Source organism: Sorex araneus, chromosome 1, assembly GCF_027595985.1.
Source record: "Sorex araneus isolate mSorAra2 chromosome 1, mSorAra2.pri, whole genome shotgun sequence".
Lineage (NCBI taxonomy): Eukaryota > Metazoa > Chordata > Mammalia > Eulipotyphla > Soricidae > Sorex > Sorex araneus.
The window spans coordinates 332,561,250-332,589,038 of record NC_073302.1 but is presented as its reverse complement, the minus strand read 5'-3'; the positions used below and the strand labels follow the sequence as shown (position 1 = coordinate 332,589,038).

Below are 27,789 nucleotides of genomic sequence, written 5' to 3'. Positions count from 1 at the left end.
ACCCTAGTCTTTGCGGCGGGTTTAGCAATTTCTCCCTTTGCCTGAGGAGGGCGCTCGTCTGCTAAGGGGGAAATGGCCTGTGTGGAGCGAGCAAACAGGTACCACTGGGCTGGGGTGTGGGGTAGTTCCGATGTGAGGAGCCGTGAGCTCGGATAAGATCCCTTTCACGGGGCCAGGCTGCCCACGGACCCAGAGCGGGGCGCCTCGACGCCGGGTTCGCCCCGGATCCACTCCCAGGTGCAGTTCCCGACGCGCGTGCCCACAGCAAGAATGACCAAGCGACAGGCAGGTTTTCGCTCCGCTGTTGGGGAATCAGGCGGACGCGCGGGGGCGGCAGACAGAGCCCTCAGGGCCACGGCGCGCCCCCTTCGAGGCTCCTGCCCCCATCACACAGGAGCCCATAGATACGCCCCTTACCGGCCCCGAAGTCCCCATTCCACAGACGCCCAGAGACACGCCCCTTACCGACCCCGACGCCCCCAGCCCCCCAGCCCTCCAGACGTACGCCCCTTACCGACCCTGACGTCCCCAGCCCCACAGACCTCCAGAGACACGCCCCTTACCGGGCCAGACCCCCAGCCCCACAGACCTCCCGAGACACGCCCTTTCCCGGCCCCGACGACCCCACCCCACAGACCTCCAGAGACAAGCCCCTTACAGGCCCCGACGCCCCCACATCACAGGCGCCCAGAGACACACCCCTTACCGGTCCCTCCTCCTCTCACCTCCCCACCCCTCCTGAGACACGCCCCTTACCGGCCCCGAACACCGTCCAGAGACACGCCCCTTACGGCTCCAGGCCCCGCCCCTTCCCCGCCCCCCTTCGCTCCCCACCCGGAGGCCCCGCCCCATGCCCGCCCTTCGGCCTTCTAGGCCTTCCTCCCCGGAGCCTTCCCCAGAAACTGTCCCCAGACCCCGTTCCCGGCCCCGCCCTCAGGTCCCTCCCACGGCTCCGAGGCCCCGCCCCCAGGTCCCGTCCCCGGCCCCTCCCCAGCTCCGTAACCTGGTGCTTACCGAAGCCCCTCCCTTGTCCCCGCCCTCGGCCCCCCGGCCCGTCCCGAGCCCCCGCCCGTCCCGAGGTCCTGCCCCGCCCCTGACGTCGGCTGGCCCGCACGGCCGGCGTGCTGGCGGGCAGGCAGTCTCGGGTCCTCCGCCAGGGTGCGCGCCGCTGCCGCTGCCCTCGGCGCTCCCTGAGCCGACAAAAGAGCGCTCGGAGCCGGCAGCCCGCGGGCGCTCAGGCCGGAGAGGTGGCCCCGCGGCGGTCTCGGCAGGGCGATGGAAGATGGAAGGAAGCGAGCCCGCGGTGAGGCGCCACAGCCGGACCGGGAGGGCCGCCGGGCTGGGTTGCGTCCGAGCCCTCGCGCGGGTAGCGCGGACCGTCAGTTTCTGGGAGTGAGCGTCCTCCGCTTTGTTGCTTTGTGTTTGCTGAGGTCGCTGAAGGCCAGCTCTGTTTCGGGTTTTAATTCAGCTTTCGCTTCAGAGTCCTGAGAGGACGAGCCTCGCCTCACGGGAAGAAGCGAAGCTGTGGAGGGGAACCCGGCTGGCGGCTCTGCGCGGCCGGGCGCCGACGTGTGGGATTAGCACGGTTCTGTCAGGAAACAAAACCTCCGAACTTGCTTGGAGCTAGGAGACGCGGCGGTGACTGCCCCGCGGAGTGTCGCCAGGAACTTTAGAAACGAACCCTTTCATTCGACACACGTTTGCTCCTCTTACAGCTTTAACCTGGCCAATGCTGTGCCGAGATTTTAAAAAGCAGGTTATGAGGGAACGTAGGTTTTCAAATGTTTTTGGTCACCTAATAATGGCTTAACTTGACTATTCCTTTAAGCACCGATAGGCTGGGGACTGAATGAAGATTTCATTTTACAGAAACTCGTTTTACAGTTTCATTTTACAGAAATTGGCCTTTGCCAGTCTAGAGTGTGTCCAGGTGTTGGTGTAAGAAAGTTGGAGACCTGGAAAGTTCAGAGGGATTCTGGGGGTGGATATTCATTCCACCAGAACGTACTATGTGCAGTGGTTCTGCCCAACTCTCAACAGGAGACATGGTTTGAGCTGTCAAGGAGTTTGCTTTCTTATAGGGGGAGAGACTGCTAAGTAGATTTTGATGGAAGAACCTGGAGGAAAGAGGTGTTCCGGCCTAAGCGCTTGAAAAGTTGTATTTTTCAGGATGAGTTGGTTGGGGGGGGGGATGTGTGTGTGTCCTCCTGTGTCTGAGTTTTCCCTATTGAAGGAAAGAATCCACTTTCTATCCTTAGAGTATTTGCAGATAAGGATTTTCTTTTAAAAATGTATTAAAATTGTTTTATGCACTTAAAAATGCAAATCTGACAAATTAACGGTTTAACAATTTTCAGTGTTAACTGCAAAATTTAACACCTTCCTAACCAGTATTTTTGGACCTTAGCATGTCCTTAATAACTGGTATCCATCCACAAATCATACCACAAATGTATCATTTTTGTCTTCTCCGGCATTTTATTGGATGAAGATCAGATTGAGTAACTGCTCTTCCAGAGCCTTCTAGCACTATAGCATTTTGTGATTTCTTGCCTGAACATGTGTGTACATTGCTTTTTCCATGATACACCCTTCACATTCTGAGTATCTGTTCTGTATCTATCACTGTTCTTATTCTGTTGTTGAATGTGGGAAAGGGATTAAGTAGTTAAAATAGTTTTAAAAGTTAAAATAACCTTAAGGTGAAATTCCATGGTTGAAGGCAGAACATCAGTTTATTGAAAAAAGAAGTATTTATTTATTTATTGGTCTTTGGCCTCACCTAGCAATGATGCTCCAGGGTAACTCCTGGCTTTGCACTCAAGAATTACCCTTAGCAGTGCTTGGGGGAACATATCCAAGTGCAAGCCTTACCTGCTCTGACGCTTTTTATTTACTGATTTCTTTATTTTTTGGAAAAAGAAAAATTTAGAGATACTTATCATTGTTCTATTTACAATATTTATATGTTTATTGGGAAATTCGTCAGTAGGATTTAGGCAGGCATTACATTAAAAAACTTATATAAAGTATTGCTTCTTTAAGCATGTTTTCTTCCACCTCCACTCCACCTTAGAAATGCTGGAATCATCTGTCGTGTAATAGTTGTAAACTACGACACCATTGTTGTAATGAGTTACTCTCAGTCATGGATAGAGTTACTAAGGCAAAAACCGTATGAACCTTAAAATATGTTGTGTCTTCCAGACTGGTTTGTTGAATTTATGTGAGGAGGTAATGTCATTTGACAGTTAAGAAAAGAGCATACTCTGGACTTGGGTTGCATTAGGAGATAAGTAATGGATGATGATACTTTCCAATTTTCAGAAATGAATTTAGTTGAGATTGAAGCAGAGTGAAAAATAACCCGATGATTAAAGGTCAAACCCCTTGCCTTTGGATGTGAATCAGGTTTTAAGAAAAGAAAGATGCAGGTTGTAGACTAACCTCAAATCATTGCTGCTTTGAGGTGAAAATCTCAACATTTTGGAATTCTTCAACCTAATAGCGCTTGTTAATCTTGCTTATTGAGAGTGAAGATGTTTTTTCTTTTGAATCTGCTTCTCAATACTGAATTGCTTTAATGAAACTAACTTTTATTATAAGGGGTGGTGTGTGGCTACTAGATCTAGACCAAATTTTTCAGAATGGTTTACTTAAAAGTGTTCTTTTAGATAACAAATTAAAAAAAATGTATTCTTGTCTTAATGTTTGTGATATTGTAGCAGATTTAGAATTTTTTTCTGGAAAGAATTTATACAATGACATTTTATTGTATACCTTTCTGTGTTTCTGAGTTTTAGGACTATCCTCCAAAGATGTTTTTCACATATTCCAGATTAGCAGGATTAGTTCTATGATCACAAGTATCAATACTAGTCACTGTAAATTTTACAATGGAAAAAAGGAGGGTCCTGGATGTGACTCTTATGTGATAGAGCATATACCTGCATATATGCATATGAAGCCCTGGCACAACATCTATGCCCCCACCTAGCACTGTGTACTCCATAGTTTCCTGGTGCCCCAACTTGATAGATATGGCCTTGTCAACATTTTTTTTAAAGTAATTTACAGCATTTAGTTAAAAAGTTGCCTTAAATTCTGTTGACCAAATTTCATGCCTCATGCCAAAATAAGGTTTAACTCATAACATTAATAATGGATCTTTGCTTATGCTGTCTTATTAATATAAAAATAGCGTATAGGCCTTGTCCCCACAGTACTTGGTTTTCACTGTGCCCAGAAAGTCAAAAGCTAGGATTCCAGGTGGGTTGAGTGAGCAGAACTTTGTTGACACTGTAGGCCTCAGAGGTGGTGGAGCGTTTTCTCTCTTTGGTATCAGCTGTGGTGTGAGGTAGTTTGTCCTCTCACCTTCCTCCATGTGCGAGCCAATTTCTTGGGACTTGCTTAACGGTCAGTGGCCATCTAGTTTGAATTTTATTTTTCTGGGTTGAATTTGAATAATTTGTACATGTTACCATGAGTTATTTTATATTAATTTTTTGGTTTTGGGGTCACACTGGGCAGTATTCAGGCTAGTCTTGGTTTTGTATTCAGGGATCACTACTGGTAGTGCGTGGGGGATCATATGCAGTTTTGGGGATTGAACCTAGTTCTGTTGTGTACAAGGCTAGCCCTTTATCAACATGGGTAATTAAAAAAGTTGTATTTATATAAAATATATGAGGTCAATATTAATATATAAGATCAAAATATTAATTTTTTCCACTTGAAAATTAATATTTTGACCTTAGCCTTTGGTTCTTTTTCTATAAAGTATTTTCATGTGGGTTGTCTAAGAAATTTCTTTTTAATTTCATCTTAAGGTCTAATTTTTGAAAAAGGTGTATTTTAAGTTATGTTTTCAGGAATGATTTACTGTTAAATCACAGCCGATGAATATTGAATTCTTACTGTTTGTAACCTATTTTTTCTCTTCTAGTCCCCATGACAACCCATTGAGGTCAGTACTCTTATCTCCTGTTTGAAATCTCAGGATATTAGGCAATAAATGGCAGAACTGAGATTTAAACTCTGGCAGCCCAGTTTTCTTAATCACTGCTCTGTAGTTATGTCCTCAGAGTTTCCACTGTGTTGCAGAGCTGAACTATTGATTGATATTTATATTTTGTGAGTCCAATTCATCAACAACCACTATTTTATGTATCTGTGGGTTAGTAGAACCAGGGTTGTTGTTTGACTAAAGAGATGATAAATGTGTACTTCAGTTAATCTTTTTGAGTGGGTCATACCTGGTGGTGAGTTTTCTCTCAGTCCCCAAAATTGTATAGCTTAGTTCACAAATACACATAGCATCTAAAGAGATCTTTGTGGGACTACACGTAAAGGTTTCATGTAAATAGAAATAATCAGTTAGAAATCAGAATAAAGCAGGTTAATAAATTAAAATCAAATATAAGCTAATTTATTCTGGTTTCTGATTCTGTCCTCTCACCTATGTCTTTTTATCATTTTGAGATTTTTCTTCCCATGAGCCAGTATATGGGTTGTTGTGAAAAGGAGTCTTGAAACAATAAGGAGAATGATGGGGAATGAACAAGAGGGCATTAATAAGATCAGGCAACAACTTCTCCATTTCTCCTGCCTTCTCTTCCCAGACTTACGCTAAGAAAAAGTGAATTATAGTAATTGGGCAGCTTGATTCTTTCTATGGCGGTTTGATCTGTGGAAAAAGGAAGAACAATTTAAAGAGACAGCTGTAGCTTTTATTTGGTGTCCAAGAGATGATTGGTTAAGTTAGCCCCATATAACTGCTCTACTTTGAAAGCCTATGTGCTTCTTGGATTTTCATTTCTAATACTTCCTACATTCCAAGTTATTGTATAAACATAGTATCAACATTGAAGAAATGGAAATTTAGATGTAAGAGGGAGCTGTACAGACAATGTAATAAGATGCTGTTTTTGTGATTCTCTTATTTTCTAGCAAAATTATATTGTGAAAATACTGAAAAATAGCAGCAAGCTATATGATCTTCTAGACCCATATATCTATTTTAAATAGTTATTTAAAAGTATCTATTAAAGCTATAACAGGTAGTATATTTGTTATAAGAAGCAAGATGTTTCTCTGGATCTGAACTCCTATTTGAATATTTTTTTTGTGCAGATGTTTATTCTTGCAGATTTATTTCTAGTATGATCCCAAAGGGCCCATGTGCTGCCTACCCAACCTGATAATGCTTATTTCTATCTATAAAATCTCTTATGTAGGGGAAGAAAACCCCTGATTGATTTACTTTTGAACATTTATGTTTTATATTTGTCCTCATTTTCATCCCTTTGTTGTTGCTGTAATTCTTGGTGTGACACTTTTGATTGTGGGGCTTACTAAAAACTTCATTGCTCAATCTTTAATCAGCATAGAGACTGAAGTACAAACATTATTGTGTCATTTATTCATTCAGCAGATGTTAGTTGCTGACGGTGTGTTCGTTTGACTCCAAAAAGCCTGGCTCTCTGACTACTAAGAAAACTTGCCAAGAAATAATCAGAGACACTTGGGGCAAAATTTTCAATGAATCAGATCTTTTAGTTTATAAATATTGAATCTCTTGTGCCTAAGAACTCTGGAGTTACATACTGTTATAGAGTCAATGGAGTTACTCTCTTAAGTATTGTTCCATAGAGCTTTCTGCCATTATGGAAATTTTTTTATCTGTGCTGTCCAGTAAGGTTTGTAGTAGCAGCATGTTGCTGAGAGCATTTGAAATACCAATGGTGAAATTTTGGATTGAATTTTAAATTTTTTTTTCTTTTTTTGGGTCACACCCAGCGATGCACAGGGGTCACTCCTGGCTCATGCACTCAGGAATCACCCCTGACGGTGCTCAGGGGACCATATGGGATGCTGGGATTCGAACCCGGGTCGGCCGCGTGCAAGGCAAACGCCCTACCCGCTGTGCTATTGCTCCAGCCCAGAATTTTAAATTTTATTTAATTTCAGTGCATCTAAGTAGGGAAATTACTAGTGGCTATAATATTAGAATATTTGTTTCTACGCTTTTGTATGCCATTGGCTATCCTGAGCAATCATTTTCAATTTGACTTTCTGGTTGCTTATGGTGTGTGTTCACTTACTAGGCTTTGCTAAATTTTGGTTTTGTACACATTTAATCTACTGTTCTGATAAGTACAAAGGAAAAAGTATATGGAGGAAATGAAAATTTAATGAAAATGAAAATGGAGATAAAAATAATAGAAAGTGGGGCTTGGCATATTTGTATATAACATTTGTGATATCCTGATTTAAGCCCTTGCACATAAAAAAAATGGATGTAAGGAGAGTGAAAACGTATTTGACAGCAGTATTTTCTGGAAAAATAAATTGTAATAGGTAGCATGAATATTCAGGAAGATGAAGGAAGAGACTTTTACTGGAGGGTCCATGCCCAAAGGTGCTCAGGGATACTTCTGTCTTAGTACTTGGACAAACAATGCAGTGCCAGGATTGAACTCTGAAATCCTGAATGCAGAGCATGTGCTCTAGGCCCTTCAGGTATCTTTCTCAACAGGAAAAGCTCTTGGTGGCAGTGTAAAATTTAAGTGTCTTGCTGGGAGTCACTGTTAGCTTATATTCATTGAAGAAATGGGCTGATTTTTTTTTAATATAAGCCATTCTCACTGGTATAAGAAAATAACCTATTGTAATTTTCATTTGCATTTCCCCAATGACAAGTGATGATAAACATTTTTATTGGGCCTATTGCCATCTGTATTTATTCTTTGGAGATAAGTATTGATATTCTGTGCCCAAATTTTAATTGGACTTTTAAATTTTATTGAGTTGTATGTGTTATTTATATATTTTAGATATTAATCTCATTAAGATTACCTGAGAAAAGCAGGTGAGGAGTGAATATCACTGTCATCCCTTTGCTCATCGATTTGTTCGAGCGGGCACCAGTAACGTCTCTCATTGTGAGACTTATTGTTACTGTTTTTGGAATATTCAATGAATGTTGAATATCTTTTTCTCACAATCAGTAAAAAGCATTGTTTATTAATTGGTGACAGAAATTAAACTCAGGGTCATGTATGTGTATACATATAAATATATATGTGTATATGTATATCTGCACATGTGTATATGTATGTATATACATACGTGCAAAACATATCTTCCTCTGAAATAAGTTCCAGGCTAACCTTACTACTCTGGTGGTGATTCCTTGTGTGTGTGTGTGTGTGTGTGTGTGTGTGTGTGTGTGTGTGTGTGTGTGTGTGTGTGTGTGGGCCATACCCAGCTATGCCCAGAGCTTACTCTGTGCTCAGAAATTAATTCTGGCAGTGCTCATGGGGACCATATGGGATGCTGAATGTTGAAACCTTGGGTTGGCCCTGTACAAAGCAAGCATCCTACCCTCTGTGTTATCTTTCCAGCCCATTCACACTTTAAAACATTTTTTGAGGGGGCCATACCCAGCTGTGCTCAGGTCTTACTCTTGGTCCTGTCCTTAGGGGTCACTCCTGGCAGTCTCAGAGGACTATAGAGATAGCCAGGCATTCAACCAACGTCAGTTTTCTGAAGGTATGGCGTAAAAGTTACCTATGTAGTGTTGATGGGAATGTAAATTGGTACAACCATTTTGGAAAAATTGTGGACATTCCCAAAATACTAAAAATAGATCTACCATATGATCTCGCAATTCCACTTTAAGATATTTTCTGAACAACAGCAACAAAAATCAGTTCAAGAAGATATGTGTACCTCTCTGTTCACGGCGGTGCTGTTTGTAGTAGCCTAGATACGGAAGCTATCTAAAATTGCCATTGATGGAAAATTGTATAAAGATGTGGTATGTATTTTCAATGGACTACTATTAAAGGGGATGAAATATCCCCAATTTTGTTTTATTAAAGCATTGTTATTTAGGAAGTTATTCATAGTTGGGTTTTAAACATACAATGTTCCATCAACCGATCCTGCCACTGGTTTCATTTCCTCTCCATTAGTGTTCTCCAGTCCCCTCTCCTACTCTCAACCCCATCTCAACCTGCCATTTCCACAGTTGAATTTGTAAGTTTGTTTAACTTTGGGTGTCATGATTTCTGTGTTATTGACTCTGTGGTTTGGATATTTAGCTCTATCAATCTTAACACCACTGATGTTGCTTCTCATCTGTCTCTTCTTCCCACCCTATAATCATTGTTTTTCCTTCTCCTGTACTTTTGGTCCCAAGGTGATCTAGGCATCCCCCATAAAAGGGGATGAAGTCTTGCTTGTCATTTTTGAAAACATAGGCAAACCTTGAGGCATTATGGTGAGAAGTCTAAGCAAGATTAAATATTGTGTGTCACTCATATGCAAAGGAAATAAAACAGCATACAGAACAAACACAAATGCTTAAGTGGTTAGCAGAGAGGAAGGAGATGGGAGGTATGTGAAACAGGTAGAAGGGATTTACTGGTGATGGATGATAACTAGATTTTTGATAGTGGCCACAGTATGAGATTGCTTTATCAGAGCTGTACTCCAGAAACATGGTGTTGTAAACCAGTTATAGAGAGGAAGGGGAGAGAGTTAGAAAAGGGTTTCGAGTGAGTGAGAAAAAGAGGGGATAGGGAGAGAGAGAAAGAGAAAGAGAGAGAGAAAAAGAGAGAGAAAAAAAAGAGATAGAGACTGAGTTATTTGCGGTTTGCACAGATACTGAGAATGTCACAGTTCATCATTTTTTTAGGTGGTAACTAGATCTTTGTGTCTTGGGATAGATACTGAGCTGTGAAATAACTGGATTATAGGAAAGGTCTACTACCTTTTTAAGGAGTCTCTGCTGTTTTCCACAGATACTAAATTGGACAACACTCCAACGAAAATTAGTGATGAGAGTTTTTGTTTTTAAATCACATCTCTGCCAACACAGCCTGTTTCTAATCTTTTTGATAAATGTTATTCTGACTGGGGTGAGAGGATATCTAATTAACATCTTGATTTGGATTTTCCTGCTAGTGGTGGACACTTATTCATATGCCTACTGGTCACCTGTCTGTCTTAAGAGAAATGTCTGTTCATTTCCTCTCCCCACTTTTGGATGGGGTTCTTGGACATATTCTTGTTGGTCTTTGTAGGTGCTTCATGTATCTTGGATATTTTTGGATATTAACTCTTTATCTGGTGTAATATGCAAATATTTTCTTTCATTCAGTAGATTGCCTTTTAATTTTAGCCTGTGTTTCTTCTACCATGCAGAAACATTACTTTTCTTTTTTGGTTTTTTTTTTGGGTCACACCCGGCGATGCACAAGGGTCACTCCTGGCTCTTCACTCAGGAATCACCCCTGGCGGTGCTCAGGGGACCATATGGGATGCTGGGATTTGAACCCGGGTCGGCCGCGTGCAAGGCAAACGCCCTACCCGCTGTGCTATCGCTCCAGCCCCGAAACATTACTTTTATGTAGTTCCTTTTGTTTATTTTTGTTTCTGTCATTTTTCCTTAGTGATATCATTGACAACATCTTTGAGGTCCAAGTCCTGGAGCATTCTTTCAGTACTTTCCTCAGTGTAATTTAGGAATTCAGGTTACATCTTAAGTTCTTTGATATATGTTGCTGACTGTCCTTAGTCCATTGCTATGCTGTTTTGATTACTATAGCTTTATACTACAGTTTCAAATCAGATGACATAATTTCTACAGATGATCAGAATCATTTTGTGATTTGGGTATTTTATGATCCCATAAAATTTTTATTAATGACCATTCCAAGTCCTTGAATATCATTGGAATTTTGAAGGGGGTTGCATTGGATATGTTTAATGATTTAGATAGGATGGCCATCTTTTTTTTTTTTTCATTTTAAATGCATTTAGCTTTTTTTCCCAGAGATTTTTACGTCCCCGTGTAACTGATAAATTTCACTTTACTTTCATTTTGATTGCATTCAATATTTCAACAAAACTCACTATTATTGTTTGGAGAGTCTCCCCCCTAAAGTCGGACCTGCTGAAAAGGAAGCATTTGATAATTTGTTTTCCATTGCTGAGAATGAAGAGGTATGAGGTCGAGTGACCACACTTAGTGGCCTCACGGTTTTGGGTTTCTGTAGGATGGCCATCTTGACAGTGTTAATTCTTCTAATCCCTAAATAGAATATGTATTTTTTTATTTTCTAAGGTAATTTTCTAATTATTTCATAAGTAAATTTTTCAAGGTAAGGTTTCAAGTGATAGGTCTTTCTCTTCGGTTGTAGCTCCCTAGCTTCTTGATGTTTTTAGCATTGTTTTACTTGGAGAAGGTTCTTTGATCTCCTTTTTTCTAGTTAATTATTTACATATAGGAATGCAAGAGATTTGGGGGCATTGATATTGTAACCTCTACTTTGTTTTACTAGCATATTGTTTCTATGTACTTTTAAAGTGGAATCCTTAGGATTTCCACTAAAATTTTATTTTCATTTGGCGAGGCAGACCTGGCTGCGCTCAGAGCTTAGTCCTGACTTTGTGCTCAGGGTTCACTTCTGTTGTTTCTGAGGGTACTTTATGCGTTGCTGATGACTAAACCTGGGTCAGCTGTGTGCAAACAATTACCTTACCCACTACACTGTCTCTCTGGTTCTTTTTCCCTAATGATGTTGAAAATTGTATCTATATACTTTTCTCAACTTGTATATCTTCTCTGAAGAGATGTCTATTTGTATCTTTTTTCCATTTTAAAATTTTTCATTTAAAAATTTTTCCATTTTAAAGCCCCACTGGTTTGGGGGCCAGAATGATAGTAGGGTATTTGCCTTGCAAGTGACTGATCTAGCTTCAGTTCCCAGTGCCCCATATAGTTTTCCTGAGTCCTGCTAGGAGTGATCCCTGAACACAGCTGGGAGTGTCCCTGAAACAAAGCAAAAATTCGGGTTGCCTTTTTATACTTTACAATTACTGAATTGTAAAAATTCTTCACTTATTCTGGATACAAGTCTTTTATCAGATATATGCTTTGAATTGTCAGTTATTTTTTCACCTTTTGTTACTTTTGAAGTCCAGACTAGTCTGGTAAACATAGTTTGGGAAAAACTATTGGTTTTAAATTTCTGGTGGCTTGAAGGAACTGGGCCAGTGATTCTGAAGTAGCACTTCTAATTGCTTTGTGTGATTAAGATCAAGAAGTTTAAGATATCTGACCCCAACTCGTAATGACAATAATGACCTTTTAGTGTTTATCCCTAGAACTTAATTAGATCTTCTTATTAGGTGTGGGCTTCAGGTGTTGAACATCTCTACCTGAGGGTGATTACTAAAAGCTGATCCAGCCAGTATGACAACTTATTTATTGCTGCTTTGATCTTGAACCAGTAAACCTATGTTCCCCTCCCTTTTTCTTTTTCTTCTCTCATATAGTAGAGACAGTTATATTATATCTAAGCCAGGTTCACGAATATTTCAAGTCGTCAAGTTTATTTTCTTAAATATTACTCCTTCCCTGTTTTATTCTGTTTATCATGTGTTCATACATTGAATCTTTTGAGGCCCCTTTAGCTTTGTAGATCTCCATAAACTCAATGAAGAGAAAAGGCATGCAAAGAAATAGATTGTCTTACTTGAGGTTTATCTTTGCCAGTTTGAGATATTTGGTAAGGATTTAGCAAATCAGGTTTGTGAGTTTGGGCTAGCTCTTTCTTAAGGGGTGTGTGTGTGTGTGTGTGTGTGTGTGTGTTGGGGGTGGGGTGATTGGGTAGGGTAAGATTGTTCTCTTACAGTGTCACTCAGAAACAGGGCAGCATAATTGGCTTTGACCCTCACAGACTGATTTTTATTTCTTGCCCTGACAGCATATAGCTGTATCATCTTTGGTTGAGACTTTTTAATGTCTTAATTCCTCTTTTGCCCATTTCCTCCTGGAGTAGCTCTTTGCTGCTTAGAGGTTGGGAAGGACTTAGAACAGTATATCTAGGAGATGAGGTAAAAATAGTGTTGGATGTAAATTTTACTTGGATGGCAGGATATACTTTCCTGGATGGTTGGTAGAATTACCTCCATTCTTTTTTGTTTGTATTTTGGGCTACACTCAGTGGTATTTAGAGCTTCCTCCTTGTTCTGCACTCAGGGATCATGCCTGATGAGCTCAGTATGTGATGCTGAGGACTGAACTTGAGTCAGCTGCTTGCAAGGCAAAGACCCTACCCACTGTACTCTTTGCTCCAGCCCAGAATTATTTTCATTCTTAAAATTGTGAAACTATTATGTTTTGTACCCCAAAGACCATTTAGTACCAAAACTCTAGAACCAGTCTAGAATTCTTGAACAGAATAGGTGTGCTGATATTCAGCTTAGTCTTGTAGACTGACCTTTTCAGAGTCAGCAAGATTTCTGAACTAAATAATTTGTTTGGGTCAGAGTCCTTTTGGGCTTTGTTTCGCTGTGGGCTTGGGGAAATTACTGTTTTGGAGAAATTATATTTCTTCCACTTTGAAAACAACCGGCTTGTACTGATTTCAGTCTCCAGGTGTGTGTTTCCTTTGAAATAACAACTTAGAGAATGAAAGGTAAGGGTACTGTATTCGTATAGCTGAATAAGTCCTACTAATAACAGTTTAGAAACCATATTGCCTTCAGCCCCCCTCCCCCAAAAACAAAAGAGTAATGTGTTTTGTTGATTTCTAGACTCAGATCTTTTGACTCCTGTCAGAGGTAACAGCAGACACATACATAGGCTTTGTCTGGTATTATGTAGCATTCTCAGAGATAGTTCACATATTCTTTTGATTTACCATTCTTTTTTTGGATTTTTTCGTACTTTTGAATTTTTTTATTTAAAATTTTTTATTGAAGTAATGTTGGTTTAAAGCATTATATTTGTTTTAGGTATATAGAATTTTAAACAATTTATAAATCATCTGTGTGTGTAGTATATACACATCTGCATTATGACTGCTTCAAGTCTGATCCATTCTTTATATTTTTGATTGTGATTTCTTCTTACTTTTTAAAATGTGGATTGTCTCTTGTTGAAGGAAAATTAAAATAAAATAAAGCACTTGTATCACTTGTAGGTGAATGAAGCCAATTGTTGTTACTGTTGTTGGAATATCGAATACACAATGGGTAGCTTGCTAGGCTCTGCCGTGCCGGCTTAATACTCTCGGTAGCTTGCTGGGCTCTCCGAGAGGGACGGAGGCTTTTAGGGCAGGCTCCAATCGCCCTTAAAAAAAATAAAGCAAAGTAGAATAATTTTCTGGTAGGAAATTAAAACAAAGAAGAATATTCTAAAATTAGATATTAAGAAAATATATATTGAAGTTATTTATATACTTTATATATAAAAATTATATATTCAAAAGAAGTTGATTAGCTCAAGATAACTAAAGCCAAAGTTTTAGGGGCCAGAGTGGATAGTACACACAGTGCCTATGGCATTTGCTTTGCTTGCGGCCAACCCAGGTTCAATCCCTGGCATCTCATGTGGTCCCCTGAGCCAGCCAGGAGTGATTCCTGAGTACAGAGCCAGGAGTAACCCTTAAGTACTGTCAGGTGTGGCCTCCCTCCCCAAATTTACAAGCACTATTAAAAATTTGTTTGATTAGTCAATGATAAAATGGCTTAATTTATAAAATCAGAGAGGATTAAAGGATAATATTTCTTGATGTACATATCATGAATCCTCATATATTCCCAAATTTTTAAATTTATTTTCCCTCTATTTAATGAAAATGGATAAAAATAAAATTATTTTTGTCATAAAATGTTTTGTATAGCATTTAGTTTAGCTTTCAATGGAATCAACTCCTGTTATCAAAATATAATTTTAATGTAATATTTGATTAAATTACATTATTTAAGTAGTTTGCACAGTCTCTGTAAATTAGTTTGGCAGGAAATACAGTAAATTCTTGATCACCACATGCGCAGTGATGAGAGCAGAATTCCATGAGCTTGAAGGATTTTGATTAGCAGATATGAGAATCTAGTAATATGGGCATTGACTGAAAGGTTTTATAGGATGACTGAAAGGTTTCTCCTAAAGTTGAGTAATTGGAGATTGGCAGAGTACTTCTTTGTATGCATAACTTTAGAAATAAAAATTACCTGGTATAGTATATGTAACAGTGTCATAAGGTAGTGGAATTGGGACATTTTGCATTTTGTTTTAAAATTATGTTTGACTTTATCTGCTTTGTATAACTTATATAGTCACTTCATTTCTGAATAATTTGGCATTTAAATTATTTTTATAATTATTTTGTTTTCCTCATACTTGGGAGATAATTTTAAGCTTTTCCAAAATGTAATATATAATAATACTGGAGCGATAGCACAGTGGTTGGGCGTTCACCTTTCACGTGGCTGACCCAAGTTCGATTCCTCCGCCGCTCTCGGAGAGCCCGGCAAGCTACCGAGAGTATCGAGCCTGAGCGACAGAGCCTGGCAAGCTACCTGTGTGTATTGGATATGCCAAAAACAGTAACAATAAGTCTGTCAAGGAGAGATATTACTGGTGCCTGCTTGAACAAATCGATGAGCAACGGGATGACAGTGAATATATAATAATATGAATTGTCAATGTTCATCTGTTTTGTTAGCACAACACTAAAACACAACAGAATAAAAAAGGGTTTTTAAAATTTGTTAGTCCAGAGGTTCTCTGAAAGTAGGATACACCCAGATTTTATATATCATTTAAATGTTAGGGTGCTTTGAAATTTGGGCAATAATATCTTCTTCATTTGAATAAATCAAAATACATAGTATTGGCTTGCATACTTTCCTCTGCTTTGAGAAGAGAGCACATGTTAGAGAAATATTTTTTCAGCTCTGGTGAAGGTAGATCTGGGGTTTTTAGAAATCTTAGTACCTTCAGAATGTAGAGTAACTTCAGTGTAGAGAATTATTTCTTTACAATTATTCAGTTTTTTTCTTTTATATGCAAGGGAAGTGCCTGAATCTCAATACTGTCTCTGGCCTAGACTAGCATTTTTCCTCTTATAATTTCTACATATGTGTATGTATGTGAAGTACTCTATTAAAGTATAGCTTTCTTATTTATTAATTTTGCCCTACCAAGTGGTACTCAGAAGACCGATGTTCCACTCCTTGCCACATAGGACTGATGACTCAATGCATGGACCCAAGCACTCTAGTTCTGTTTCTTGGGACCAGCAGGGATGCTACATAAGAGGCCCGTGGTGCTGAGTCCCGCACATATAATGTATGTGCACTTGATTGGCGAACTGTCTCCAGGGCTGTTAAATGAGACTTTTTAAAAAAAAATTTAATTTTAATTTTAATTTTTTACAGACTTACAACTTTTTGTGCTTGTGTTTCAGTCATACAATGCTTGAGTGCCCGTTCAAATGAGACATTTTTAAAAAAACGCAGGATATATTATCATTGATTATATATCATATATATGATCTCTGTCATTGTCATTTTTTATTTAATATTGACTGCCTTCTATAAAATAGGCCGTATTTTAGATTTGGGGGATAGATAGATTGGTCAGTGAAGCACAAAATTTTTGTTCTTGCAAGGTAAAACAAAGTTTTGGTGTGTATATGCGTGTGTATGTCTTTGACAAAAAGCAGATGCGGGGGAGGGGAGATTGAAGTTATACATAAGATTGTCTAAGACAGCTTTGCTGAGGTGCCTGATGGTGAAAGGCATTAAGGAAGTCATATGTTTCTTGGGGAACAGTACTCTTGGCAGAGGAATTGCATGTTATAATCTGAAGGTTGTATGCTTTCTGCTTCCCAGGAGTAATAAGAGCAGTATGATATAGTAAAGTGAGTGGGTGGGGGGGTGGTGGTGGTGAAGAGTAGGAGATGCCAGTCCTTGTAGTTTGTAATCCCTTGTGACTTGTAGGCTATTCTAAGTCTTTGACTTGTTCCTTGAGTGAACAGAGAAACTGGTATAAAGTTTTAGATTGAGATATGATGTGGTCTAGATTATGTATAAGAGGGCAGCACTTTGTTGTCATAAAAATAAGGTTAGTAGAGAAGTGAAATTTTAAGAAAACCAATCAATAGACTGGTGGTGGTGATGTATTGAACTAGAGGTTATGCTTGAAGGTAGAATGGAAAAGAGTTCCCGGTCACAGAATGTGGGATGTGAGTAGGAGAGGTCCGTCATGACTTGCAAAGTTTTTATCTTTACAGTGTGAAGGATGAAATTGTATTTATTAACTAGGATAGAATCTATTGTGTGGGGATTGGTGTCTCAGAACTGAAGTGACTACTAGGCAGTTAGAGATACAGGTTTTGGTTTCAGAGGACAAATCTGTGTTCAGACAGACATTTGGGTTTTATCAGACTTTAGAGACTGGGTGGGGAAAGAAAGAAAAGAGATTCTGTACCAAGAACTTAGGGCTTCTTCCACATTGTGGTTGTGGAGAATAAAACCAGTATAGATGAATGAGAAAAAGCATTTAATGATGTAGAGAAAATCCTAAAGAGCATGGTATTTTAGGAAACAAGTGAAAAAATTTCAAGGAGATTGAGTAAAATAATCTCAAGAAGTGAAGTATTTTGAGGGTGAAAAATTGACCTGGGGGGCTGGGGAGATAAGTCAAATGGATTGAGCACAACACTTTTTTTCTCCACAATTTTATTAAAGCACCATGAATTTTAGAAAGTCATTCATAGTTGGTTTTTTCACATACAACGTTCCATCACCAACCCCGCCACCAGGGTCAACTTCCCTCTACCAGTTTTCCCAAGTTCCCACTCCTACCCCCTATCCACCCCCCTCCTCTCCTCCCCAGCCTCACCCTGCCATCTTTACAGTCACCTTTTAAATTTGGTTATTAAAGTTTGGGTCTTGTGACTTCAGTTTTGTTGACTCTAGTTTGGATATTCAGCTCTATCATTCCTTAACACCACTAGTGTACTTGAATTCCCTTGACCCCTGACCCCTTTGTTTCTCATCTGTCTTCTCTCCCCTTCCTTTTCACTCTGTTTCTTCCCTTCTCCTCCCTGTACTCTGGGGCCAAGGGTGGTATCGGCATCCCCCTTTAAGCCACTGCGTTTCCTCATCCAGTTACTAAATACCAAATATAAGTGATATCAGCCTGTGTTTGTCTTTCTTCCAGCTTACTTCATTTAGCATGATATCTTCCATATCAACCATGTTGTATCAAATTGCATGATTTCATCATTCCTTCCAGCTCTTTAGCATTCCTTTGTCAAGATCCACTGATGTGTTTTTGGACATCTAGGTTGATTTCAGATCTTAGCTATTGTACTGAGTGCTGCAATGAATCGTGTGTATATATCCTTTTAAATGAATGTTTTTCTGTCCTGGGAGTAGAGGAATCAACAAGTGGAATTGCTGGGTTGTGTGGTAGCTCCGGATAACTTCTGACCACTGCAGGAGGAATCTACCTTCCTCCATCCCTCCACCCTCCAAAAAAGAAAATGACATAAGGATTTAGCAATAGTAGATCACTGATGATGAGCTTGGACACAGAAATTTTTTTTGATGGTAACATCATTTTTTATTATATGAAGAATTATAGAACATTCATACATTTGACAGTAGGGGACAGGTGAAATAAATACATAGGTTACATAGGTTATTTGTGTACTATGAACTATAAAAATAATATAGTTAAATAAAATACAATAGTTTAGAGAAGAATTAACACTATAGTCTCCTGTGGAAAAGACCTATTAACTTAATTTTGCATTTATTTGACTGGGAGAGTATGAACACAAATTTTGTTCTGTGTTCAAACAGAGAGATTGTTTGAAGGAGGAAAGATAGATTGGTGAGGACTTGAGAGAACAGAGCTAGCAAAAATAAAAGCATTAAATGTGAACAAATATTCATGGATTTTTATTTTAAAGGGAAGATGAAAAATGTAATGTAGGGGAAAAGTGATGTTAGAGGTTATTTTTTCTGAGCCTTTAAAATAAATGGTTTGTTGGTATCACTCTATCACCCCGTTGCTCATCGATTTTCTCGAGTGGCCACCAGTCATGTCTCCATTCGTCCCTTCCAGTACTAGTATATCCCAATGGCATCTGTTTGCTCCAGGAACACAAGGAGTATCAAACCGTTCATTCAGAGACTTGATAAAGAAGTCTGACCATCTTGTAGGTGGGCGGCCAGGCGTTCGGTGTCCCGTGGAATCCAGTCCGACTGGATTTGTTGGCATAGTAAATTTTTTTCAACTTTTTTAGCTTAAGGCAGCCCTACTTTTCTAATATTTATGGATCTGAGGTATCACTGGGATCTCTTTCTGTTTTCATTAATGGATGAATTTTTAAAGACATTTTGTTAAGAAGAGTTTTAGGTTCACAGAGAGATTGAGAACTTGATACAAAAATTCCCTCTTTACTTCCATCCCACATGTTCATTCCCCTCTCCCAGTTATCAGCACCTTTATCAACATGAGTATATAAAATGAGTATACAAATAAAGTGTTTACTGATAATCATAAATTTATTAAGTTTTTTTTAAAGACTCTTACATACAGTTATCCATGAGATCCTGACCCACAATTTAAGAAGCTAGGGTTTAGATCACCCAAAGTGGGTGATATTGCTCTGTTAGAATGAATCTGGAGTAATCTGAGGTATAATTGGGGGGAACTTTCTGTTTGCATGCTTGAAGAAGAGAGTTTTTATTATGTGTGTGATGAGTAATATATTTTTTCCTAGAAGCATTAGGCCAAATAATTTATGTCCTCTGGTTCCTATATCTTGTCCTGGATTTATGTTTCATGAGGGATACTTTTTAGGATTATTTGTTAACTTATTCCCACAGAAATATGAGTGAACTATATATATAATTAAATGCAAGCACATGGCCGAAATTCTTTAATAGCCTGCTTAAAAAGTAAAAAATGATAAAACTATTAAAATTACTAATTTTAATAATGTATTTAACTTAACCAGTACTTGAAACATTATTATATAATTACCTAGTAAAATTTATTGAGCTAATTTTGGTTTTTCATAGTTAGAAATTTGGCTTGAATTTTATATTGATAAGTCCATGCCAAATGGCCTCGTTTGATTGCTATTTTAGATACTTTTGTTTTATATGCCAGTTATTTGTTGGTATGTTAAACTTAGTTTTGTGTCTTTATTCATTCTCTATGAATATCAATGTAGTATTTGTAATAATGATTGTGTTTATGTAAAATACTGAAATTAGGACAAATTTTTTTTACAGCACTTTAAAGATCAATGCTAAAATGTGATGAATATAGATAGGGAGATGCAAATCAAAACAACAATAAGATATCATCTCACACCACAGAGACTGGCACACATCAAGAGAACAAGAACAACCAGTGCTGGTGCAGATGTGGGGAAAAAGGGACTCTTCTTTCATTGTTGGTGGGAATGCTGATTGGTCCGGCCTATTTGGAAAAAAAAATGGGCATTCCTTAAAAAACTGGAAATTGAACTTCCATATGCCCCGCAATACCATTTCTAGGAATATATCCTGAGGGTGCAAAAATGTATAGTAGAAATGACATCTGCATCTGTATGTTCATTGCAGCACTGTTCACAATAGCCAGAATCTGGAAACAACCTGGATGCCTGAGAACAGACAACTGGTTAAAGAAACTTTGGTACATCTACACAATGGAATACTATGCAACTGTTAGGAAAGGTGAAGTTATGAAATTTGCTTATAAGTGGATGGTCATGGAAAGTATCATGCTAAGTGAAATGAGAAAGAGAGGAACAGACATAGAATGGCTGCACTCATTTGTGGAATATAAAAATAACATAATATGAGACTGACACCCAAGGACTGTAGAGACAGTGCCAGGAAGATTGCTTCATAGTTGGTAGCCTGCCTAATGAGGGCACGAGTAATGTTTTCATTCATCCCTGTTGAGTGCCAGTGCAGCCCAACAGCGTCTGCTCGCTCCATGAACACGAAGAACACGTTGTTACTGTTATGTTTTTGGCATATCAAATACGTCAGGGGTAGCTTGCCAGGCTCTGCCATGCGGGCAGGATATCCTCGGTAGCTTGCTAGGCTCTCCAAGAGGGACTGAGAATTTGGCTCCAGGAGATTCTCCCTAGAATCAGACATTCCAGGGATCACTCCTGGTGATGCTTAGGAAACTTGAATTAAAAGGGTCAGCCTGCGTGGCAAATTCCCTAACCTCTGTTCTTCTGGAGTATATGCCAAATCATTTCTGTATATCCCAGAAAATGCATCTTTAAATGATGTCATGGAGGGGAGAAACAAACGGAGACATTTTGGATTATGAAGCAAATATGTGTTGGAAGCAATATAAATTGACTCTTAAAATACATCACCTTTCAGTTTCTGTGAATTTATCTTTACTTCAGAGTTGTTTTTTTTGATTTGTTTATTTTTGGACCATACCTGGTGATGTTCAGGGATGACTTCCAGTTTTGAAGTAGCTTTGGCAGTGTTTGGGGATCATATATTTGCTAAGCATCAAAGCTCGTCTTACACAGGCAAAACAATGCTTTCCAGCCTGTTCATCTGTCTCTCTGGTCCATATATTTAACCTAACATTTTTGATTTAAATTGAGTCTCAACTTTGCTGAAAAACTGAGTTAATATTGTTCATGTAACAGAGATAGTCTATGGTTTGCTTGGGGAGATAAGAATTGCTTATCTATACTAACAACATATTGTTGTTATTAAGAGCAGTTATAGAAAAAATCATTTAGTGATTGATTTTCTGTATGTCAATTATATGCTACTAAGCAAGGCTTATGTTCATTACCTCATCTAATAATTAAAATGTGGCATAAGACATAGTAGGTTTTACCTTCTTTGTTAAGTGATAAAAATAGTGTCACTGTATTCTGAAACAAACTCTGTGAGAGTTATTTTGATTTTGGCTGTCACATTTTAAGGGATATTAATGATGCAAGGGCAGTTAGAATCTGAGTGATAGGTGAGGATCAGAAAATTGTGTGATGATGTAGAGATTGTAGGGAATGTAATTTTTTAGGGGGTGGGTGCCTCTCAAGCAGTGCTTATGAAGTCCTGGGACCATTTCCAGCAATACTTGGCCAATTGGCTTGATAGATCAATGCTGGGCATTGATATAGTGCAGCTTGAGCCCCTGGACCATCATGAATACCCTAGCAATGCTCAGGGCTTCTGGGCTTGCATTTGAGGTTGTGACTGCTACACTGCTATCTTTTGGGCCCAGGAAATGTGATTTTATTTTTCCTTCAGTGTAATTTTTCAGATTTCTTTCTCAATATTTATTTTTTCCCTTCCTTCCTTCCTTCCTTCCTTCCTTCCTTCCTTCCTTCCTTCCTTCCTTCCTTCCTTCCTTCTTCTTTCTTTCTTTCTTTCTTTCTTTCTTTCTTTCTTTCTTTCTTTCTTTCTTTCTTTCTTTCTTTCTTTCTTTCTTTCTTTCTTTCTTTCCAGTCACCATGAATTACAAAGTCATTCATGATTGGATTTCAGGCATATAATGTTTACACACCAATCTGTTCATCAGTGTCCACTTGCCTGCACCAATGCCCTGTCCTCCTTCCTGTTAGCCTCCCACCCACCAGTTTGCCTCTATGAGAGGTGCCTTTTAATTTGTTTTTATATATAACTTTGGCACTGTGGTTTACAGTGCTGTTCCTGATAGGATTTCATGCATACCACTTTAGTACCTTTCCACCCCATCTCTCCCTCCAGTTGAACTTTTTCCTCCTCCATAGTTGTAGCCCCCTCCCAGTCCTATCCTTCCAACCCCTCTACCCACCAAATGGTATGATTCTTACTGAAGACAATTTCTCATATCCTAATCATCAGGGAAATGCAAATTAAAACAGCAATGAGATATCACCTCATGCCACAGTGACTGGCACACATCAAAAGAACAAGAACAACCAATGTTGGCACCTTCATTCACTGCTGTGGAAATGTTTAGTTTTTCTGGAAAACAGTATGGATGTTCCTAAAAACACTAGGAATTGAGCTCCCATTTGACCCAGCAATTCTACTTCTTGGAATATACCTTAACGGCCCAAAACCAAAGTGGAGAAAAGATATTTTCACCCCCATCTTTCTTGTAATACTATCTCCAGGAGCCCTAATATGGAAACAGCCCTCAAGTGTTCAAGAATAGATGACTGGATAAAGTAAGTCTGGTACATATACACACTGTCACTGTCGTCACTGTTGTCCCATTATTCATCGATTTGCTTGAGCGGGCACCTGTAACGTCTCCATTGTGAGACTTGTTATTGTTTTTGGCATATTGAATACAACACGGGTAGCTTGCCAGGCTCTGGCTTGCAGGTGAGACACTCTCGATAGCTTTCCGGCCTCTCCGAGAGGAACGAAGAAATTGAATCCGGGTCGGCTGCATGTAAGGCAAACGCCCTACCTGCTGTGCTATCGCTCCAGCACATATACACAATGGAGTATAATAGTACTCAGTCATAATAAAAGATGGAATCATGTTATTTGCTGCTACATGGATAGATCTGGAGAGTTTCATGCTGAGCTGAGGGAAATTAATCAGAGGGAGAGAGACTGACCCATATGGTCTGCCAAGTATTGCCAACGGTAATTGCTGTGTACAGAGCCAGGAGTGACCCCTAAACATCCCTTGATGGGGCCCCAAAACAACAACAACAACAACAACAACCAAACAACAAAATCCTACAACCTACCAAGATTAAAACAGGAGGAAGTAGAAAACCAGAATAGCCTGATCATGAGTAAGGAAATTTAAACTGTAGCACTGTAGCACTGTCCTCCCGTTGTACATCAATTTGCTCGAGTGGGCACCAGTAACATCTCCATTGTGAGACTTGTTACTGTTTTTGGCATACCAAATACACCATGGGTAGCTTGCCAGGCTCTGCCTGTGCCGGCGGGATGCTCTCGGTAGCTTGCCAGGCTCTCTGTGAGGGATGGAGGAATCAAACCCTGGTCAGCCATGTGCAAGGCAAACGCCCTGCCTGCTGTGCTATTGCTCCTGTTCAAAATTTAAACAGTAATTACGAATCTCCTAAGAATAAAGTCCAGCTTCATGTAGTTTTACTATTGAGGCATTATTGCCTATAATTCTTTTATTTTTTTTTTAGAAGAATGGAAGTTTTTATTTTTATTTATTTAATTTTTATTTTTAATGAATCACCATGAAGATATTGCAGACTTAAAAAATTTTGTGATTATGTTTCAGTCATACAATGATTGAGTACCCATCCCTCGACCAGTGCCCTCTCTACCACCAATGTTCCCAATACCCTTCCCCTGTACCCTCACGTCTGTGGCAGGCACATTCCCTTTTACTCTCTCTCTCTTTTTGGGTGTTATGATTTGCAGTCGGGTATTAAGTGTCCATCATGTTCGGTATACAGTCTACTTTCAGCACACATCTTCCATCCCGAGCGCACCCTCCAAGCACCCTTTACTTGGTGGTCCCTTTTCTATCTGAGCTGCTTTATCCCCCAGCATGTGAAGCCAGCTACCAAGCCGTGGAGCAATCCTCCTGGTACACATCTCTACTATCCTTGGGTGTTAGTCTCCCATTCTGTTACTTTATAATCCACAGATGAATGCAGTCCTTCTATGTCTGTCCCTCTCTTTCTGACTCATTTCACTTAGCATGATACTTTCCATGTTGATCCACTTATATGCAAATTTCATGACTTCATCTTTTCTAGCAGCTGCATAGTATTCCATTGTGTAGACATATCAAAGTTTCTTTAACCAGTCATCTGTTCTCCAGCACTTGGGTGTTTTCCAGATTCTGGCTATTGTAAACAGTGCTGCAATGAACATACACCTGCAGATATCATTTCTATTATACTTTTTTGCATCTCCGGTATATATTCCTAGGAGTATATTGCTGGGTCAAATGGGAGCTCAATTTATAATTTTTTAAGAAACGTCCATGCTGTTTTCCAAAAGGGCTGAACCAGTCGGCATTCCCACCAGCAGTGGAGAGTCCCTTTCTTCCCCACATCCACACCAACAACAGTTGCTTTTCTTCTTTTGGATGTGTGCCAGTCTCTGTGGTGTGAGATGGTAACTCATTGTTGTTTTGATCTGCTATTGCATGAATTATTCGTGCAGTGAATTATTCGTGTGGTCAGAGGCGCTGAGATAAGGAATGTGGAAGAAATATGTCTCATGGAGGACCAATGCTCGCTTTGGCTCTTGTCAAAGGCAGAGGGCCTAGTGGATCTCCTTTTATTGATCATGGTACCTCTAAAGGTACAGTGATGTCAACAAAGGTACAGTACAGTAAAGGTACAGTACAGTGATGTCAACAAAGGCATCAAAAGATGTTACAGGAAGAACATTGAGGCAGCATTATATCCTTGTATCTGCAAGCCAGTAATCTAGGCCTCTGGAAAGAAGATACAAAACCAAAACTGAAAACTTTCTTGGGCTAAAAGCACTTGGATTTACATCCCAAAGTCAAGGCTGGGCTGCCACAGGAAATCTACATGTCAATTACAAACTAGGCAGCACCTGAAATCTACATCCCAAAGACTAGGCTGGGCCAGAGCCTACAGTTTACAGTATCAAAGGTCAGGCCTGGCTAACACCTGAGATTTGCATGTCAAAGATCAACCAGTCTTTTGTGAGAAAAGGAAAAACTGCCTCTTTCAATATACTGAAATTATTTTCTGAAGGCAGCTCAACCTGGTAGCTCAGTCCATCCCCAACAATCTGCATATCCCTGGATGATTAGTGATGAGGAGCATTTTTTCATGTGCCTTATGGCCATTTGGATTTCTTCTTTGAGAAAGTTTCTGTTCATTTCATTGCCCCATTTTCTGATGGGATTGTATGTTTTCTTTTAGAGTACAACCAGTGCCTTGTATATCCTTGATATTAACCTTGATATTTAAGATATTGATATCCTTGATATTTAAGATAGATCCATTCGTTTATCTCTATTTCTATTTGCTTGGTCAGTGGTGTTTAATCTTTGAAGATACCTTTACCTTCAATGTCTAGAGGGTTTTCCCGATCTTTTCTTCAATGTATCTTATGGATTCTGGTCTGATGTTGAGGTCTTTAATCCATTTTGACCTGACTTTTATGCTTGGTGTTAGGTAGAGGTCTGAGCCCATTTTTTGCATGTAGCTGTCCAGTTTTGCAAGACTATTTGTTAAAGAGGCTTTCCTCGCTCCACATATCTTGCTCCCTTATCAAAGATTAGATGATCATATACTTGAGGGTATGTGTAAGGATATTAACCGTGTTCCATTGGTTGGTGGCTCTGTCTTTGTTCCAATACCATGCTGTTTAATTATTACCTCTTTGTAGTAGAGTTTGAGGTTGGGGAAGGTGATGACTCCCATCTTTTTTCCCCAAAGAATTGCTTGGCAATTGTGGAGGCTTGTTTTTCCATGTGGGTTTCAGGTGTGTTTGATCAGTTTCTTTGAAGAATTTCGTGGGTATCCTTATAGAGATGACATTAAATCTGTATAATGCTTTGGTGGGTATTGCCATTTGACAACGTTAATTCTCCTAATCCATGAACAGGTTATATGTTTCCATTTCTTCATGTCCTCTTTTATTTTGTGAAGTAGCGTTTTTGTAGTTTTCTTTTACAGACCCTTTACCTCCTAAGTTAAGCTGATTAAAAGGTATTTGATTTTCTGAGGTATGACTGCGAATGGGATTGCTTTTTTCATGTCACTTTCTTCTCTCTCATTATTGCATATAGGAAAGCCATGCACTTTTGGGTATTGATTTTATAACCTGTGACTTTACTATACGAGTCTATTGTTTCTAGGAGCTTCATGGTAGAGGCTTTGGGGTTCTCTATATATAGTATCATATCATCTGCAAATTGGGAGAGCTTGATTTCTTCCTTTTCTATCTGGATGTCTTTAATATCTTTTTCTTGCCAAACTGCTATTGCAAGCACTTCCAGTGCTCTATTGAAGAGAAGTGGTGAGAGTGGGCATCCTTGTCTTGTCCCTGATCTTAGAGGGGAGGCTCTTAGTTTTTCCTCATTGAGGATAATGCATGCCACAGTCTTGTGGTAGAAGGCTTTGAATATATTGAGGGAAGTTATTTTTGATGAGAGTTTTCATCATAACTGGTGCTGGATGTTGTCATATGCTTTCTCTCCATCTATTAATATATCGTATTGTTTTTACCTTTTCTTTTGTTGATACGATGGGTTATGTTGATTGATTATGTTGAATGTTAAACCATCCTTGCATCCTGGGATGAATCCCACTTCGTCGTGGTGTATGATCTTTTTGATGAGTTGTTGGTTTCTATTTGCTAATATTTTGTTGAGGATCTTCTCATCCGTGTTCATCAGGGATACTGACCTGTATTTTTTTTTTCTTCTGGTGTCTCTATTTGCTTTTGGTATTAGGGAGATATGTGCCTCTTAGTATCTGTTTGGGAGAGTTTCTGGTTCTTCAATTTTCTGGAAAAGTTTGAGAAGAACTGACATTAGGTCCTCTTTAAATGCTTGGAAGAATTCATTATTGAATCCATCTGGACCTGGGCTTTTGCTTTTTGGAAGACTTTTGATGACAGTTTCAATTTCCTTGATAGTAATAGGTCTGTTTAGGAATTCCAAGTATTCTTGGTTCAGCCTTGGGAGATTATAGGAATCCAGGAATTTATCCATTTCTTCTAGGTTCTCTTGTTTCATGGCATATAGACTTTCGAAGTAGTCTCTGATGATCTTCTGAATTTCTTTGGTTTCTGTTGTGATGTCCACCTTTTCATTTCTGATTCAATATATTAGGGTTCTCTCTCTCTTTCTTTTCTTTTTTTTTTTTTTTGCTTTTTTTTGGGTCACACCTGGCTCTGCACAGGGGTTACTCCTGGCTCTGCATTCAGGAATTATCCCTGGCGGTGCTCAGGGGACCATATGGGATGCTGGGAATCGAACCC

General features: G+C 39.4%; 1 protein-coding gene across 3 annotated transcripts in view; it reads left to right on the top strand.

The window, feature by feature from the left end:
* The first annotated feature begins 1,117 nt into the window (after positions 1–1,117).
* The window catches only part of PSD3 (pleckstrin and Sec7 domain containing 3), a 525,397-nt gene continuing 498,725 nt past the window's right edge, over positions 1,118–27,789 (top strand). For all 3 annotated transcript variants that reach the window (XM_055144428.1, XM_012935700.2, XM_055144411.1), the window contains exon 1: positions 1,118–1,303. In XM_055144428.1, the coding sequence (XP_055000403.1) occupies positions 1,283–1,303 (21 nt within the window). In that variant the 5' untranslated portion in view covers positions 1,118–1,282. The remainder of the gene's footprint in view (positions 1,304–27,789) is intronic.